The sequence below is a fragment of the Umbelopsis ramanniana genome (assembly GCF_025399195.1).
Source record: "Umbelopsis ramanniana AG unplaced genomic scaffold K450scaffold_7, whole genome shotgun sequence".
Classification (NCBI taxonomy): domain Eukaryota; kingdom Fungi; phylum Mucoromycota; class Umbelopsidomycetes; order Umbelopsidales; family Umbelopsidaceae; genus Umbelopsis; species Umbelopsis ramanniana.
The window spans coordinates 150,795-167,541 of record NW_026252093.1 but is presented as its reverse complement, the minus strand read 5'-3'; the positions used below and the strand labels follow the sequence as shown (position 1 = coordinate 167,541).

At 42.9% G+C, this 16,747-nt stretch overlaps 8 protein-coding genes across 8 annotated transcripts; 3 read left to right on the top strand and 5 right to left on the bottom strand.

Annotated features, from left to right (window-relative positions):
- Positions 1 to 21: 21 nt before the first annotated feature.
- On the top strand, positions 22 to 2,691 carry K450DRAFT_225226 (uncharacterized protein). Its single transcript, XM_051586338.1, has 8 exons — positions 22 to 533; positions 590 to 667; positions 745 to 837; positions 906 to 1,000; positions 1,070 to 1,402; positions 1,470 to 1,952; positions 2,025 to 2,228; positions 2,299 to 2,691. The coding sequence occupies exons 1-8, from the start codon at positions 38 to 40 to the stop codon at positions 2,566 to 2,568; spliced, it is 2,052 nt and encodes a 683-aa protein (XP_051447872.1). The 5' UTR covers positions 22 to 37; the 3' UTR covers positions 2,569 to 2,691.
- K450DRAFT_225223 (uncharacterized protein) lies at positions 2,643 to 3,835 on the bottom strand. Its single transcript, XM_051586337.1, has 5 exons — positions 3,750 to 3,835; positions 3,501 to 3,686; positions 3,282 to 3,440; positions 3,051 to 3,209; positions 2,643 to 2,983 (listed from the first exon to the last, which is right to left on the bottom strand). The coding sequence occupies exons 1-5, from the start codon at positions 3,801 to 3,803 to the stop codon at positions 2,717 to 2,719; spliced, it is 825 nt and encodes a 274-aa protein (XP_051447871.1). The 5' UTR covers positions 3,804 to 3,835; the 3' UTR covers positions 2,643 to 2,716.
- Positions 3,836 to 3,885: 50 nt separating this feature from the next.
- Positions 3,886 to 7,296, top strand: K450DRAFT_225216 (uncharacterized protein). The gene is made up of 17 exons (XM_051586336.1): positions 3,886 to 4,176; positions 4,250 to 4,363; positions 4,428 to 4,508; positions 4,577 to 4,683; positions 4,749 to 4,877; positions 4,938 to 5,069; positions 5,130 to 5,334; positions 5,399 to 5,585; positions 5,649 to 5,721; positions 5,784 to 5,921; positions 5,981 to 6,074; positions 6,134 to 6,177; positions 6,258 to 6,437; positions 6,516 to 6,612; positions 6,692 to 6,777; positions 6,836 to 6,951; positions 7,015 to 7,296. The coding sequence occupies exons 1-17, from the start codon at positions 3,921 to 3,923 to the stop codon at positions 7,169 to 7,171; spliced, it is 2,196 nt and encodes a 731-aa protein (XP_051447870.1). The 5' UTR covers positions 3,886 to 3,920; the 3' UTR covers positions 7,172 to 7,296.
- Positions 7,297 to 7,313: 17 nt separating this feature from the next.
- On the bottom strand, positions 7,314 to 9,277 carry K450DRAFT_225209 (uncharacterized protein). The gene is made up of 5 exons (XM_051586335.1): positions 8,950 to 9,277; positions 8,610 to 8,862; positions 8,403 to 8,535; positions 7,809 to 8,312; positions 7,314 to 7,740 (listed from the first exon to the last, which is right to left on the bottom strand). Exons 1-5 carry the CDS (start codon positions 9,189 to 9,191, stop codon positions 7,457 to 7,459), a joined length of 1,416 nt encoding a protein of 471 aa, XP_051447869.1. The 5' UTR covers positions 9,192 to 9,277; the 3' UTR covers positions 7,314 to 7,456.
- Positions 9,278 to 9,445: 168 nt separating this feature from the next.
- K450DRAFT_205556 (uncharacterized protein) lies at positions 9,446 to 11,272 on the top strand. The gene is made up of 4 exons (XM_051584736.1): positions 9,446 to 9,640; positions 9,717 to 9,908; positions 9,987 to 10,772; positions 10,843 to 11,272. The coding sequence occupies exons 1-4, from the start codon at positions 9,482 to 9,484 to the stop codon at positions 11,014 to 11,016; spliced, it is 1,311 nt and encodes a 436-aa protein (XP_051447868.1). The 5' UTR covers positions 9,446 to 9,481; the 3' UTR covers positions 11,017 to 11,272.
- Positions 11,273 to 11,281: 9 nt separating this feature from the next.
- On the bottom strand, positions 11,282 to 13,761 carry K450DRAFT_225204 (uncharacterized protein). Its single transcript, XM_051586334.1, has 4 exons — positions 13,183 to 13,761; positions 12,778 to 13,109; positions 11,720 to 12,689; positions 11,282 to 11,654 (listed from the first exon to the last, which is right to left on the bottom strand). The coding sequence occupies exons 1-4, from the start codon at positions 13,377 to 13,379 to the stop codon at positions 11,429 to 11,431; spliced, it is 1,725 nt and encodes a 574-aa protein (XP_051447867.1). The 5' UTR covers positions 13,380 to 13,761; the 3' UTR covers positions 11,282 to 11,428.
- Position 13,762: 1 nt separating this feature from the next.
- On the bottom strand, positions 13,763 to 14,576 carry K450DRAFT_225200 (uncharacterized protein). Its single transcript, XM_051586333.1, has one exon. It carries the CDS (start codon positions 14,331 to 14,333, stop codon positions 14,055 to 14,057), a length of 279 nt encoding a protein of 92 aa, XP_051447866.1. The 5' UTR covers positions 14,334 to 14,576; the 3' UTR covers positions 13,763 to 14,054.
- A 147-nt stretch (positions 14,577 to 14,723) lies between these two features.
- K450DRAFT_291811 (uncharacterized protein) lies at positions 14,724 to 16,747 on the bottom strand (the record flags this gene model as incomplete). Its single annotated transcript, XM_051593582.1, has 6 exons — positions 16,184 to 16,747; positions 15,784 to 16,110; positions 15,286 to 15,699; positions 15,065 to 15,218; positions 14,909 to 15,010; positions 14,724 to 14,886 (listed from the first exon to the last, which is right to left on the bottom strand). The coding sequence occupies exons 1-6, from the start codon at positions 16,647 to 16,649 to the stop codon at positions 14,724 to 14,726; spliced, it is 1,626 nt and encodes a 541-aa protein (XP_051447865.1). The 5' UTR covers positions 16,650 to 16,747.

The following is a 16,747-nucleotide window of genomic DNA, read 5'->3' as shown; positions in this document are numbered from 1 at the left end:
ACAGCACAACTGACCTCCAGTATTTTTCTCCATTGACATGCCAGAAGAGCATCCATCTAGGATTGCCTTCACTCAATATACATCACCGATTACTGCGGTTAAATCAGCTGCACCAAGTGTTCACCAACTGGCAATATCGCGCAATGCTAATTCAGTCTCCAGCACCATACCTTCTGCAAAAGAACTGCAAAAGATTAAGTTAGAATTAGAACGACTGCTACCCACATCCGAAGCACGAATCAAACAATTGCGATCGGATCTCCATGCTATTGAAAAGTCGACTAGAGCCAGGAAAGGTGGAAAGCAGTCTAAAGGTAAACATATGGCAGATCGTCATGCAAGATCCAAAGGCAGTGAATCGGATAAAGTCAGACAGGATCGCGATCGGGATCGAGAAACACGTAGAGACTCTTCAACTGAACAAGAACAAGATAAGGGAAATAAAAAGCGCCTTCCGAATCAAATCCGAAGCTCCTCACTAGCCAGAGAGAAAAGTACTGGCGATAGGGAGAAGTCCGCAAGTACTGATGAAGGTAACATACGCTAACACACTGATTGTTCGGGATATATAACTCATTGCTACTATCAGTAGATAGCGACGCTGGACATAGCAAAAACCAAGAATCATACTCAGAAGATGAAATTGATATCAAGAAAGAGAGTACAGGTAAGAACAGGACGATCTTCATTACACTCATTTTGTGTTTACCAGTTCTTCTGACATAATTTTATTTTACATCGTAGGACATGATATAAAGGAAGAGTCGCCAAATTCACCAAATCTATCCTCTCCCAGCAAGAAGCGGAAATGGAATGAAGATAGTGCAGGGGCAGATGGTATGAATTACTCAACACATCACATGTTATTCTTGACAAGTGGGTGTTTAACGTCTTATCATTTGTAGATAAGATACACGGATTATCAAGAGCGAAATCTCAACGAGAAAACTCTCCATCACAAAGTCTACTATCGTCAACATTATTAAAAAATGCAGAAAGGGTCAGTACGAATTATTAAATTATCATCGCTATATGACGACTTTTGCACTAACGATCTTAAATTCACAAGACATCTGAACTGAAGGAGCATCGTTCGGCATCGGCAAGTGTTCATGAAAACAATATTGCCAAGTCTATTGTATCTACTCCAGGAAGAGGAACACCACCTGTCAAAGTTCAAGAGCGAGCACAATCAGCGCCAGTCAATGCACACAGATTGGATGCTGATCCCAATTACTTGCAAAAAATGCGAAAGAAAGAAAGCGGAAAACCAAAGTACTCTGAGCCCGATTTCGTCAGAGTCAAAGCAAAAGACCAAGTACCAATACAAAACTTTTGGGCGGCGGTTGAGGGATATTTCAACCCATTGACAGAGGAGGACCGCAGATTTTTAATGGCAAAGGTATGATAATCATGCTTTTCCTGTCTTTGTTTGGGAAGCATTCTTGCAACTAACTTGCGAATGGTAGGAGGATGACCCTGATTTTCATGTTATACCTCCACTTGGTCGCCATTATCTTGAAACTTGGGTAGAGAATGAACAGTCCTTAGTCCCATCGCTCAATTCACCTCGTTCACCCGCTTATTTCTCACCGTCACGGCATAATATTCGCGATCTTCATTTGGACAGAAATGAACAGTTCCATTATATATACCCAGAGAAATCTCTGACAGACCAGCAACTGTTATTCGAAGATCTAAGCTGCGGAGCATTAACCGAGCGACTGATCAGCAGTATGATAAAGGAAGATCCAGCGCCAGACACATTGGAGTCTGCAGAGGTGGATGATAGCAGCACTGAAGGAGGACAAAATGACACCTTTGACAATATCGATGACTTAGATGGAGAAAGTTGGTCTGATATTACAGAACACCAACCAGAAGAACTTACACAATTTGAAGAGAAGCTACAACGAGAATTACGATATATTGGACTGCTTGGTGATGATGAGGTTAGTCAATCGATGATATAATTGATCATAACTACATATAGCACTTACACGCATATTTTGGGCTACATCTAGTTTGATTTGTCAAACCGTGAGGACGACGAAGTTTGTGCTGAGCTTCGTAAGCTTTCACGAGAACTCAAGGAGCAGCTGAAATTAAATAATGAACGAAAAGCTCGACTTGCAGCTGTAGTGGAGAAACAACTCCAATTTGAACAATATCAGCAAGTTTTGGACATGCTCGATTCTCAAGTTGATCAAATTTATGTCAAGCATCACGTACGTTTTTTCTCTTTTCTTGGACATTTTATCATTAAGTCTTCGGGTTTAACGTAGTTATTATATACAGCGCGCGCAGAAATCAAAATCGAAGCGCAAACTCACTACAGCTATGAAAAACCTGCCAGAAGGGGGAAGTTGGGCAATACAACGACGAAAGCTTTGGGTTGATTCAATTGGCGCAATTTTTAGAAATCGCTCTATTATCATGCCTGAAGAATCCATCTACACTGGACTACCTGCTTCCATTTCAGACGAAAAACCAATCGACATAGCGAATAGAATTCTAGACTCGGGTAATTCGAAGTCATCCTCCCAAACCCCAAAACCCATCAAATGATTTTTTGAAAACCTCACTAGCCTTTACTACAACCGTCCTGTTTCTTCAAGGTCGAAAGCTGATTTCAGCGCACTTCGATTTTAACCCTTTGTACATATTGACAATACAGTGGAGCTGGATTTGCATTTTTCATATGTTATCTTTTTCTTTATTTTTGGTTGCCAGCGAATTGTACCATGTCACTAAAAGTGATAACATCAAATTGTGAACCATTCTTCTCTATGTCATGCTTTTCTTGTCCCATCTTTAAGCTGGAAGATGACAGTATTTTTTCAGATCCTTGTAGTTTAGCGTTTGTGCAAATCGCAACAGGATGCTCTTGATCGATATATGAGAGATTGAATACAAATGTCTTGTCGTTTTCCGGTTCCTTTGAGTCCTGTACAACGACATTTTGTCCATCATTTCCGGCATTCTTTTAAGATGGAAGTCTATGGTAAGTAGCATAGCAATGGCCTCTTTCAACAGTTCAAAATGTGTACCTTGTTTGACATAAAATTAACAAACTTTAAATCTTTGTGCAGTCCAACTCCTAGAGCTTTGATATAGCTTTCCTTCAGGCACCAAATTTCGTAAAACAACTGAAGCTTTTGGTTCTCGTTTTTGGCACTGTGTAGCTTAACCAATTCATCTTCCGCGAGCTGAAATAGAATGGGATTTAGTTGATATCAAGGGGGGAACAATATGGAATATTCTTAAGGGGTAACTCTAACCTGATCAGCAAAACAGTCGATAAAGGCGTCTACGCTTTCGTGCGGTGTTTCGTTTCTGGTCACGTCGACGCCAATCGTACCGTTTGAGCATAAACCAATAACAACCCATTCTCCATGATGCGATACATTGAAATCTACATTCTCTCCAACCTCCATGGCCTTTCAAATGATGAGTACTTTCACTGTGGTACGGGAAACGATATGAAGTTAGAGGCTTACTGTGCTCGGTTTGCCATATTCAGATTCCTTGAACGAAATATCGTTCCAGGCAATTTTCAGATGTTTAGAGAAAAGATATCTCTTCAAAAGTTGACTTGCAAGAGATCGATGCTGGTCTGCCTTCAACCGAAATCGTAAAATGCGGTTGCGCTCCGGCACCGGCAGATATTGCAACCCTAAGTCAAGCTACAAAACTCTTTCTCAGTTACGAACGCGCTATTATACTTTCATATCAGTGTGCTATCGAACCTCTTTTGAAGACCATTTGGCAACATTAACCGCTAGGAACACAAATGGGAGCATGAAAGCATTGCAAACTGGTCAAAGGCACTGCTAACGTGACAGTGAAATGCAATTTTTCGAACCCAAATCAATTTCAACGTGAGGGTGCTCTCTGAGTTTGAGCAAGGCTTTGTGAGGATGCCTGCCAATAGCCGCGGGCAGTTTCCAACCTTTGGCTCACAGACTGGTTTTAACCCGTCAAGATTATCTTCTGATTCCACCATTGTCACTGAATCCGCCACACCTTCTCAATCTGACGGCCAGGAGTCACAATCCCCAATGGATACTTTGAACGCCCCACCTTACCAACCTCTCCGCTACCAACTTCCGGGAGCATTAAATGCATTGAGCAGCTCACCTGATGGGGAATATGTAGTAGTTGCTGGACGTGAAGGTATGGCTCATCTAACGGAGATATTGATAACTTCGTAGCCTAGTATTTAAACCATCCTATGATATTGAAATAGTCCTAAAAGTGCTGCATGTTACGACGCAGGAGGTTACCGAATATATCAACCTACGAACCGGAAGCAACCTTAGTCTCAATTATAGCAGCAATGACGTGAAATGGGGAAATAACGGTATGCTATTACTTCCTCGATGTTGATCATGTTACCACTATTGACCGTTTTTGATACACACTAGCAACGAAAAACAAGATTGCAACAGCAGCTACAAACGGAGCAATCATTATATGGGATCTCAACAAAAGCGGACGAAAGACAGGTAAAATTGAAACAAGAGTTTATGGCGAGCCTTCATAATTCGTATCATACTGATTCCCGCTACCACAGATCGTGTTATATCCGAGCATACCAGAGCTGTCAATCGAGTTTGTTTTCAGCCCAATAGTGGATTCACTTTATTGAGTGCCTCACAAGACGGTAACATAAAAGCATGGGTTAGTGTTGTCAGAGGCATGCATGAAAGTGATAACTACTTGTGTTGATACTTAATTGATGGTAGGACTTGCGAGACCCAAAATCGTTGGCTAAGTACAGCTACGAAGGAAAGTCTGAAAGCGTCAGAGATGTCCAATTTAATCCGTTGCATACGTATGAATTCGCTGCGGGCTTTGAGACGGGAACTATTCAGGTATGTCAATTACATGGGATGACGAACTAAACATTGGCAACTAAATCTGTCCTGTTGTAGAAATGGGATATGCGTAACCTAAAACCTATATACGATCGAAAAGTCAGCGCTCATAACGGACCTTGTTTGACTGTGGACTGGCATTCCGACGGTAGAACCCTCGCCAGTGGAGGCAGAGATCGGACCATCAAGGTACATTGACAGATTTACTCGATATTATCGGAAAATATAGTTAGTAACGAGACTATGAAGGTGTGGGACATGAACTCGGATAGCAGAAAACCACAGTATACCATTCGCACCATGGCATCAGTATCACGAATACAATGGCGTCCTGGATACGATAATGAAATCGCATCATGCGCTTTGTTATCAGACAACGGTCTACATGTGTGGGATGTAAGACGGCCCAATATTGCAAAATATACGTTTGATGAGCATAGTACAACGCCAACAGGTAGGGTGTAGCTACAGATTAGGTTATATTTGAGTTAATTACTGAGTGAGGCGTCTCACTTCAGGCTTCCAATGGCTTTCGTCCGATACCATCATCTCTTGTGCGAAGGATCGCTATTTTATGCGACATGACATTGTTGGTGCCTATCAGCCTATCGAACTTTTACGAAAAAATGGTATTGGATGGAACATTCATGGTGATCTTGTCTTCTCAATTGATAAGAGTGCTGGAGACTCTTTTGTAGATGAAATGTAAGTATTCTTGAACAGTTATGCATTTGGGATATTTCAGCTCAACTATACCCCAATCCACAGCTCGACTCCCGGAGTGACCAGCCCAGCGAACAGAAAACAACGTAGATCAAGAACCAGCACAGGAGATGAGATGGTGAGTACATAAAATATGCGTCATTTCTCGCCTTTTAGAACTTGTAATAACACATGAGTTAGCCACTGCAATATATACCCCCTCAAACTTGTGGAATTGCTCATCTACCGCTATTTGATTATGAAACCTTCTCTGTTTTTGCACAAAATTACGTGACATCTGGCGAAGACATAAAAATGGCTTGTGAAACCAATGCAAAGGTATGTTGATTATACGTTGTCATCTTTTGGAATGCACCTAATCCACAGTCTCATGACAGATTGCTTGGAGCATGCAAAGATTCAGAGCGGCACAAACGTGGAAGATTATACAGTTATTATTTGCCGACATGGACGATGAAGCCAGTAGTTCAGGTAAGAAATTATCCTTCTTCCAGAAAGCACCACACAGTAAGTAATTCGGCGGGACCTAGTCAATGCATCAGATAATGGCTATGTTAAAGCACTGGAAGATAATGTAAGTCAATCTTTAAGGGTCGAACCTTTATGTCGTAGTATGTTGCTGACATTGCCCATGGCCTTCGTTCTTGATAAAAGACGGTAAACGGCACTGATGCGGCAAGTGAGACGGACTCAGAAACATCGTTAAGGCAAGGAGGAAATGATTACAAAGATCATGATGATCTCTCATCGTCATCATCAGAGAGCAATGAGATATCTAGTATGTCACAAAATCAAGAAATCGTCAATGATTTACTCTCATATTACACCGAACAGGTAAGCAACATATGACCGAACGAGCTATCAAGTCAAATGAGAATGCTTTGATTTTAATGGATTGCCTTTTCAATTTAGAGCGACGTTCAAATGTGTGTCACGCTATTTCTTGTCATCCAGCAACACGTACATGTTGGATTAGAGCAACTGGAGGATTGGTTTACAAGCTATATAGGTGTGTATCCATGCTGAATATTCAAGTGGTGCTTGCAACACACCGACATCGCTGACTCTTTATTAAACACTTTAATTAGATTTGCTACACAGGTTCAAGCTATGGACTTCTGCTACCGATATCATCAATGCTTGTCCGATAGAAGCAGTCAGGACTATCAATATGGTAAACTTTTGCCTGTTTGAATATGGACCTGTTACCGTTTCGCTAACTTTCTTTACAGAATGCCACTACGATAAATATAGCGTGCAACAATTGCTTTAAACTGGTACTGAGTACCGCTCGAGCGTCTTGGGCGTGTGATAAGTGTCACAAGCTTTTGAACCCTTGCTCGCTATGGTACGTTGTTAGACTCTTTGAGGTAGCACACTTAATACAAATGCTCATCCACGTTCTCCTCAGCCATCAAACAGTCCGAGGGTTGTATGTATGGTGTCAAGGTTGTAACCATGGCGGACACTTGGAGCATATGCGAGACTGGTTCTCAAATAACTCTCAATGCCCCACAGGCTGTGGACATACTTGTACTTTGGATATGAGCACTCGTAGTCATAGCTAGAAACTAGTTATAACTAACAATGCTTTGTATAATGTCTTATTAGATAATGGTATTTTTTTTTTTCTCTGTTGTTTCTTTTAAATTTGCCAACCCATATGCTCATCCAGTTAGCGTAACTGTGTACTTTGTACTTATTCAGATCAGCATGGTCAATGAGGTGTTGCATTCGATACGATGAGTGATTGGATGTTCTTCCATTTGCAACTTTAATATAATATAAATTTCATAAGGTGTAATAGTCGTATTACAATGCTGCTTGAGACTTTTTATTATTCTATACTGTATCTACCATTGAGTAATATCTACTTCGGCTTCTCCAAACAAACTGGTTTTGGTTGCCTTCAAGGTTTCTTGTTCTTCTACTTCTTTTTCAGAAACCAACGAGTTTTCGTAAATGTCAGGAAGAACTCTCTGAATGAATCGTAATATGTTTTTGTTGATTTGATCAAATTCGAGTAAGAATCCATCATGGCCGTCTGGTGATTGAATCACCACCATTTCAGAATTGGGAATGAATTCTGCTAGCTCGTATTGTTCGGATATAGTAAATAGACCGTCAGACTCAATACCTAGAGCAACAATGATGATTCATATTAAGTTCTAGAAAAAAAAAAAGGATCTATATTGCCAAACTTACCAATGACTAATGCATTTTGCTTTATGTCTGCCAGGACTTCTTCATAAATTCCACGACCGCGTCCTAGATCGTGGGTGTCCATTTTTCTGGTCAATGCAATGTAACAGTTGGCATCGAATCGATTGATGAACTTGTCTCCTTGATATCTAAGATAGGACTGAGCTGAGAAAACGAATGGAGTTGGGATTGGAGGGTCATTAATCGTGGTATGTGTGGTTCCATTGGAGGATGTCTCGTTAGTAGACGTCTCAGTGGTCGATTTTTTGGATCCAGCATGGGAAGAACGGGTGCCTGATGAGCTTTTGTGACCATCATTGTGCATCATGACATTAGCTTCGCGTGGGGATGCCGGTCGAGCAATGTTGTCTTTGTACCGACCACCGGCAGCGTTTCGACCAAATCTCGATTCAAAAGAGTTTCTGGATCGATAAGTAAGCAAAGCGGACATGCGCGCGGCTGCCAATCCAACATTTGGTTTTGCTTGCTCTGTATAATACCCATCAGCTAGAGAAATGGCGTTAGTAAATTTATGATTGTCCCAATTTCGTCGATGAATGGGAAATTTTATATCTCCCAGTAAGGTAATATACCAACCATAAAATGGGTCACTATATATGGACTGTCTTTGAGCTTCACCCCAACTGATCCCCCAAGCTGAATGACGACCAGAAGTAGCGATAGGCACAATGTTTTTAACATAGTCTCCTTGCTGAGCCCATTCCAAAACCTAAATCAATCATTCAGGTGACATTCAGTTTCAAACATGCCCCTTATATATGCCCTCCTAGTAATAAAACTCACCTGCATTCCGCCCATGGAACCACCTATACAGATTGCAACGCTCTTGATTCCGAGAGAATCCAAAATGACTCGATGAAGTCGAACATCATCCCGTACGCTGACCAATGGAAACTCGGGACCATACTGTTCGCCAGTTTCCGAGTTAATCGTCAATGGCGATGCAGATCCGTATGGTGAGCCGAGGACGTTGGCGCAGAAAATGAAGAACTTTGTGGTATCAAACGCAAGGTTCGGCCCGATCAATGGTCCCCACCTAGAAAACAATGCCGGTGAGAATCCCGATAAACGACTATCCCTCAAGGCATGGAATAGCATGGTCCTGTTCTCGAGGTTAACTTACCAGTCTTCGACATCCGCGCTTCCAGTCAGGGCATGGCAAATTACCATAACGTTGTCTGCCGTTTCGTTCAATTTTCCAAACGTTTTCCATGCTATCGGTACGTTGTGGATTGTGACTCCCGTTTCCAGAGTGAATTGGTCAATGATGGTGATATTTTGCTCTGGAATCAATCCCACCAGGTGGTTTTTCTTCAGCTCTGGAGGGATCTCTTTTGCTGTGTCATAATTTTTAAGCTCTGACATCAGGAATAAGGTTTGTGCAATTGTTTAAATGATCAAGAACTGGTCTTCAGGGAATAGACGTTAACAACGAAAGACCGAAGTTCAATGGTCAAAACTGCTCATCTTAAGCAGTCACAAAATAATCACTCACAATTCATCACACAAAAATGCAAGACAAAAAAATACAGATGATTCATACTCCGTCTGCAAGGTGTGCTTGACGTATAAAAAGTAATACTTTTTAAGACCTTCCTCCGCACTCTACTCTTTTCTTTCGAAAACTCATTTTCAGTTTTTAAACTTTATTCACAATGGACCAAGCTCCTGAAGAACCTAGACAGCGCAGTGGATCGTTTTCTCAGCAGAAGCCAAAGGTGTTGAGACCTTTCAATACCTCTGAAGTCAAGATTCTTCTGTTGGAAAACATCAACCAGACCGCTGTCGATGCATTCAAGAAGCAAGGCTATCAGGTAAGGGTTGCAGTTGGAGGGAAAGGAATTGGTTTCCATCAGAAGTCTAATGTGGTATTTCTCTTCATATCGATAGGTTGAGACCTACACCAAGGCGCTTGCTGGCGATGAGTTGCTCGAAAAGATTAAGGATGTCCATGTTATCGGTATCCGCTCCAAGACCAAGTTGACTAAGCAAGTTCTCGACGCGGCTAAGGAATTGATTGCCATTGGTTGTTTCTGTATTGGTACTAACCAGGTCGACCTCGACGCTGCTGCCAAGCAAGGTGTAAGTAACAGTCCACAATCTAATCTGGATATAAAATATGATTGGACCAAACCTTCTAAACCAGATTGCATGCGATAGGTATGTGTTTTCAACTCCCCCTTCAGCAACTCACGTTCTGTTGCCGAACTTGTCATTGGAGAGATCATTGTTCTTGCCCGCCAACTGGGAGACCGTAGCAATGAAATGCACCAGAAAATCTGGAACAAGGTGTCTGCCAACTGCTTCGAGATCCGTGGCAAGGTCCTCGGTATTGTAGGTTACGGTCATATTGGCTCACAGCTATCTGTCTTGGCTGAGTCCATGGGTATGACTGTCTACTTCTACGATGTTCTTCAAATCATGCCTCTCGGAACTGCCAAGCAAAAGGAAAGTTTGGAGGAGCTGTTGTCTATTTCCGATTTTGTCACTCTCCATGTTCCCGAACTTGAAGAGACCAAAAACATGATTGGCGAAAGGGAAATTATGGGCTACATGAAGAAGGGTGCTTATTTGCTGAATAATGCTCGTGGAACTGTCGTCCAGATTCCTGCTCTGGTCAAGGGTCTCAAATCTGGTCACCTTTCTGGAGCTGCCATTGATGTTTACCCTAAGGAGCCCGCTTCCAATGGTCCTCACTTTACCGAGTACAATGACTTGCTCGAATGCAAGAACCTTATCATGACCCCACATATCGGTGGCTCCACTGAAGAGGCTCAATCTATGATTGGTATTGAAGTTTCCACCGCCTTGACCAAGTTCATCAACCAGGGTACTTCTATCAATGCCGTCAACTTCCCTGAAATCGACCTTCGCGTTATCAATGAAGAGGAAAGCAACACCGTTCGTGTTCTGTATATCCATCAGAATATTCCTGGTGTGCTTAAGGCAAGTGTTTAGATCAGCGATTATCATTGACTGCCAAATCTATATTCTAACCAATGAGTTGGGTTTTTAGGAAATCAACGAGATCTTTGCTGACCATAATGTTGACAAACAATACTCCGATTCAAAGGGCGCCATTGCTTATTTGATGGCCGATATCACCCAGGTCACTGAGGAACAAATTGAAATCATCAACCACCGAATTTCAAATACACGCGCCAACATCAAGACTCGTGTTCTTTACTAGAAAGCGTTTCAACCCAGAGAAATACATTGCATCCTTCCCACTTATTCTCCATATTCTGTATAATAACTTCAACGTTTTCCCATCCCTCTTTGTGCCACAGTTGCACATTATAAAAAAAAAACCTCGATTGTAACAGGGTTTTCAACCCCCACTAACTACGCCTTTGAATGTCGTGCTTTGTCACCCTGCCAGACGGACGGATTTAGCGAAAATGTGGATGATGGATCCTGTTTGTCGGTACACAGGTAAAACGGACATAACGGAATATGGAATAATTTCAAAAATTGATTTTTTGTATGGTGGAAGTGAAATAAGAAATATACAAGGGTTTTATGTCAGTGATCTATGTCTATAGTATATAGATTAGCGTGAAGAACACAATATGGAAAAAAGCATTGTTTTAAAAAAAAAATTAGGCAGAACCGAGGTAACCATCTTGTTCCAACATGAGGACGATCTCATGAACAATTTGGCTGACACTCTGCTTGGAGATATCAACAGTGAGATTAGCCTTGCTAGGAGTCTCATAGGGGTCATCGATACCGGTGAAACCCTTGATTTCACCAGCACGAGCTCTCTTGTAAACGCCTTCTCTATCCCGGCTTTCGCACTCTTCGAGGGAGGTAGCAACATGGACCCTGAAAAAATTGATTGTCAGTCATGCTGGCTAACTTATTCATACGACAAAATAGTTTACACTTACAAATAGAAACCACCATATTTCTCAATGGCAGTCTTGGCACCTTGGCGGGCAGCTTCATAGGGGGCGATGGGAGCGGCAATGCAAGCAGCACCAGCCTTGGTCAATTCACCGGCAACATAGCCAATACGTTGAACGTTGATGTCACGTTCGCGCTTAGTGTAACCAAGTTCAGAAGAAAGTTCAGCACGGATGGTCTCACCGAGCAAAAGGGAGACGGAGCGGGTGCTTTGCTGGTTGAGAGAAACTTGCAAGGCGCGAGCAATGGAGTTCTTTCCAGATGCATGCAGACCAGTCAAGAAGATGGTGAAACCTTGAGTGGCACGAGGAGGGTAGGCTTGGCGCAAGACTTTGACGACCTCAGGGTAAGAGAACCATTCAGGGATGGGGAGACCTTGCTTCAGACGACGACGGAGCTCAGTACCAGAGATGTTCAAAGTGTTGACACCAGCGGGGACTTCATCAGCAGGCATGTATTCATCAGTGTCAGGGCAGTAAGCAACCATTTGGAAAGGAACAATTTCAATTCCGATCTCATCCTTGTACTTCTCAACAGCATCCTGGGCATCATATGGACCGTAAAAGTCAACACCTTGGGAGTTCTTACCAGGGCCAGCATGGTCACGACCAACGATGAAGTGGGTAACACCGTGGTTCTTGCGGATCAAAGCGTGCCAGATGGCTTCACGAGGACCACCCATGCGCATAGCCAATGGCAACAAGCTCAATTCAGCCATACCGTTGGGGTACTTGGGCATAAGAGCTTTGTAGACACGGACACGAGTGTAGTGATCGATATCACCGGGCTTGGTCAAACCAACAACAGGGTGGATCAACAAATGGGCCTTGCGAGCGCGAGCTGCACGGACAGTCAATTCACGATGAGCTCTGTGCATTGGGTTACGGGTCTGGAATGCAACAACGCGAGTCCATTGAAGCTTCTTGAAGTGAGCACGGAGTTCAGATGGGGTGACTAAAAGATGATAAATTTGTCCCCGGTCAGTCTTTTTTTTGGAAAAGAGAAAATTGTCAAACTCATAACAAAGGTTCCAAACACTTACATCGGTTAGAAACGTAATCGTAGTGGCTAGGGGGTTGGATGGCTTCGAGTTTACCACCGACGTAGAACTCTTTGGCAATAGTGTGCAAATATTTGACAGCTGGATGTGCGTCATCGTCAGCTCCATATACGTTGATAGCCTCCTTTGCCTTGTCAGGTCGGTAAACATCATCAACAGTCAAGATGGCAAGGGCTTGGTCATCACGAGGATCACGGAGAGTGATACGTGCTCCAGCCTTGATACCAATCTCGGTAATCTGTTCCTGGCTAACATCCAAGTTGATAGGAATAGACCACAAAAGGCCATCAGCGAGACGCATATCCTCGACAACACTGAACAACTGGTTAGTCTACTTGCACAGCCTTTGTTGAGTCAACTTTCCCACAAAGTTTTATGGCGACTTACCCTTCATAATCCTTCTGGTTCAAGAAACCTTCCAAGGGGGAGAAACCACCGTTGAGGATAAGTTCCAAGTCACACAACTGACGGTCATCAAGCTCAAGGGAAGGGAGCTGCTCAGATTCAGCGAGAAGAGTATCGTGCTTGTCAGCATCGCGAAGATACAAGTCCTTGAGGACACCACCGTGAGGAGTATTGGCCATAGTTGTTTGTAAAGAGTAGAGAAGAGAAACTAGAGTCAACAACACCAAATTCAAGTCACTTTTTCGGTTTAAAGAATTTCGGGGTTTATCCTTTGATGAAAGCAATTGCGCAATTGCCTACTTCAGCCAATCAAGTGTCTGGTGATAGAATTTCGCTAGATGTTGCGTGCTCACTCCACACATCCATCTTTCATTATATTGGCTGGCCTCCCATCATGGTTTTGAAAACTGATTGTATACGTATTTACCTTCTGTCAAACAATCGTTTCCTGCTCTTCTTGCACTTCGAATGTGAAGCGATATCAGCCACTTTTACGAAACACGCAGTAGGATAAACAAAAGCGGGTCAAGGGAGAATTCTACCCGTGCCAACTCAAAATATGGCAAAATTATTAATCCAAAGTCGATGCTTCTTGTAAGGTATTTTTTCTTCTTTTATTTATAATGTACTCATTTGGTCAGAAGGATGGTCTAGCAAAGCCGTCCGAGGTTACGATACCCACGAACAAGACTTGCAGGCTATAAAAATGACTATTAAATATTTTACAGGAACGCCTTTGCAGCTTGGACCCTTGACGCTCAATTGGTATTATCGGCGGATAGTGAATAAATGTCTATGGAGGTGCCTTGGCATGGGCTGAGTCAAACAAGCAATTTGTTCATTTTTCTTTTTGACTATGCCGTGGGCATGAGCCGCTTGAACTCTTCAAAATCAATCATGCCGTCTTTATCAGCATCACCATCTCGCATCATTTCTTCGAGTTCTTCGCGGGTCATGTCCTCTCCGAGCTCCTTCATGGCCATAGCCAACTCGTCGAAACTAATACGACCATCTCCGTTTTTGTCGAACGCTCGAAAGCAGTCTCGCAGCTGCTCCTCATCTTCAATGCCAGAATGGTCATGAGCACTTGTAGTGGTGGCTTCAATGGCATCAACGAACTCCTCGAAATTCATGCTAGTTGAGTTTTGTCGACCAACTCGCTTGATGATCGCTTTCGCTTCTGTTTGGCTGGAAGTGACGCCGAGATGCTCTAGGACTTGAGTGAACTCTTGTATACTCACATTTCCATCACCATTTTTGTCAAATATTTTGAAAACTAACGAATAGTGTCAGAGAAGGAGCTATGCTGTGTAGTGCGGTGGTAATACAAGACTAAAGATATTGTGACCGTACCCTGAAGGAGGCTTTCTTTTTCTTCATTGTTCACAGTCATTTTTGGGGTGGTGAAAAAGAAGTAAGAATGAACAAAGAATTACAAAATTTTGGGGGTTTACCACTATTATTTATTGGAACTGCGGGGCCTGTTATGAGAATTTACACTCTTTTGGTCTCAACCGGTGATCTCACACCAAGTCAAGCCATCGCATTCTAGCTGCGCTGCGAATAGTCTCAGGAGCTTTACTCAATTTGTAGAGTTCATCAATTAGAGCCGATCTAAATGTACCGGGCCCTTGGACATCTTCTCTTTTCGCCGCCAGCTCAGACGCAATATTGAGAGTCGTTATGCTATCATGGTAGAGAGGAATACAAAGCGTGATCAGTAAACACCGTATCAATATTGTGGCAAAAATCAGAAATTAGAACGTTCCATACGCCGCAATGGTTGCCAATAGAATGTCCGAGTTTTCGACTGATGGAGGCGGGGTCAGACCAAGTCATTTTGTTTCACATTATTTAATGACACAATAACTTACTTGCTGCGAAGCATCCTACAACTGTCGTTGCCATACAGCCGCTTCCAGTTATACTGGCCATGAGTTCGTGACCGTTCTCGAGGGCTATCACTCGCTGACCATCTGATATGTAATCGATGACACCCGTCATTCCGACTACGCATTCTATAAAATTTTAGGAGTCAAATCTGACCTCAAAGAGACCTAAACAACAAACTTAATATACACTTACTATGCTTCTTGGCCAGTTCCCTTACAGCCTGCGCAGCAATAGACTCGTCATCTGTTCCTACGGAATCAACACCTCGGGATTTTCCTCCTTTTCCAGCCAAGCCAAGAATTTCACCTGCATTGCCTTTGATGACCGTGAACTCACATTCCTGTAAAAATCTGGCCGAGACCTTCTTGCGGAGGTTCGTTGCAACCGCACCAACTGGATCGAAAATGACTGGGTTTCCATGAGTGACATTCTCTTGTGCAGCAAGAACCATGGCGTTAGTGATGGTCTCATCCACGGTGCCCATGTTGAGGACCATGGCGCCGTTTACGGCGGCAAGATCTTTTACATCTTCGGGGTGGGTTGCCATGATAGGTGAAGCCCCGAGTGCCAATGTGGCGTTAGCATTATCGTTGATGACCACGTTATCTACCGTAACAAATTGTTATTGAACGGACTGAGTACAATGACCTCTCACTAAGAAGAAATGATATTTTCTTCTGAGCAACTTACTAGTGATATGATGCACCAAAGGACCTTTCTGTCGGATAGTAGGTACAAGTTTAATGATATTTTCGATCATTTCCTTCGTATCTCGTTGTTCCTGGATGGGTGTGCCAGACTTTGCGCATTTGTTAACATAATGACGAACAACGCCAGCAAAATCCTTACACGTCTGCTCCGGTTCAGTTGACGACATTATCGCCGAAACTACAGCAATACCATCCAAATGTCTGCCGTCAACACTTGTTTTGGCCATAAGTTGTGGTGTGTTTTGCTGATTTATCCCACCAATCGCAACTGTCTGGACATTGGCATCACCCATTGCTTGAAGAATAGCTATATATGATGGAGAGGTTATGAGTATCGTGATGTTCAGCGCTGTGTAGAACGAATTGATGCAATTGCTTACCTTGAACACCATCGACTCCAAGTGGTTTCTTGGACAGCTTTTTTGTACTTGTGAACCAGACTGCACCAATCCCGAGATAATCTGCACCTCCGCTGATGGCATCTTGGGCCTCCTTCACATTGTTCACTGAGACACCGATAATTTTATTAGGGCCAATGAAATTCCTGACCTGAGCCAATGTCATATCATCTTGGCCAACATGGACTCCCTCAGCATCGACTGCAAGAGCAACATCGACACGGTCGTTGATAATGAGAGGGACATTGTACCTTTGAGTTATCTCTTTTGTTTTCCGGGCAAGGTCGATAAACGGTCTAGTATCGAGATTCTTTTCTCGAAGTTGCACTAAGGTCACCCCTCCTTTGAGGCACGATTCTAAATGAGTTAAAAATTCATGACCGTTGGGTAGCAGAGAGCGTTCTGTGACGAGATATAACGTATAGTCAACTTGAGGCTTTACTGACATGGTGATTATGTTGCGATTGATCTCGAGCAACAATTTCGACAGTATTTGGGGACAGGGCAGTCCGATCAGCAGTCATGCCGGACACAGCATGAAACGTT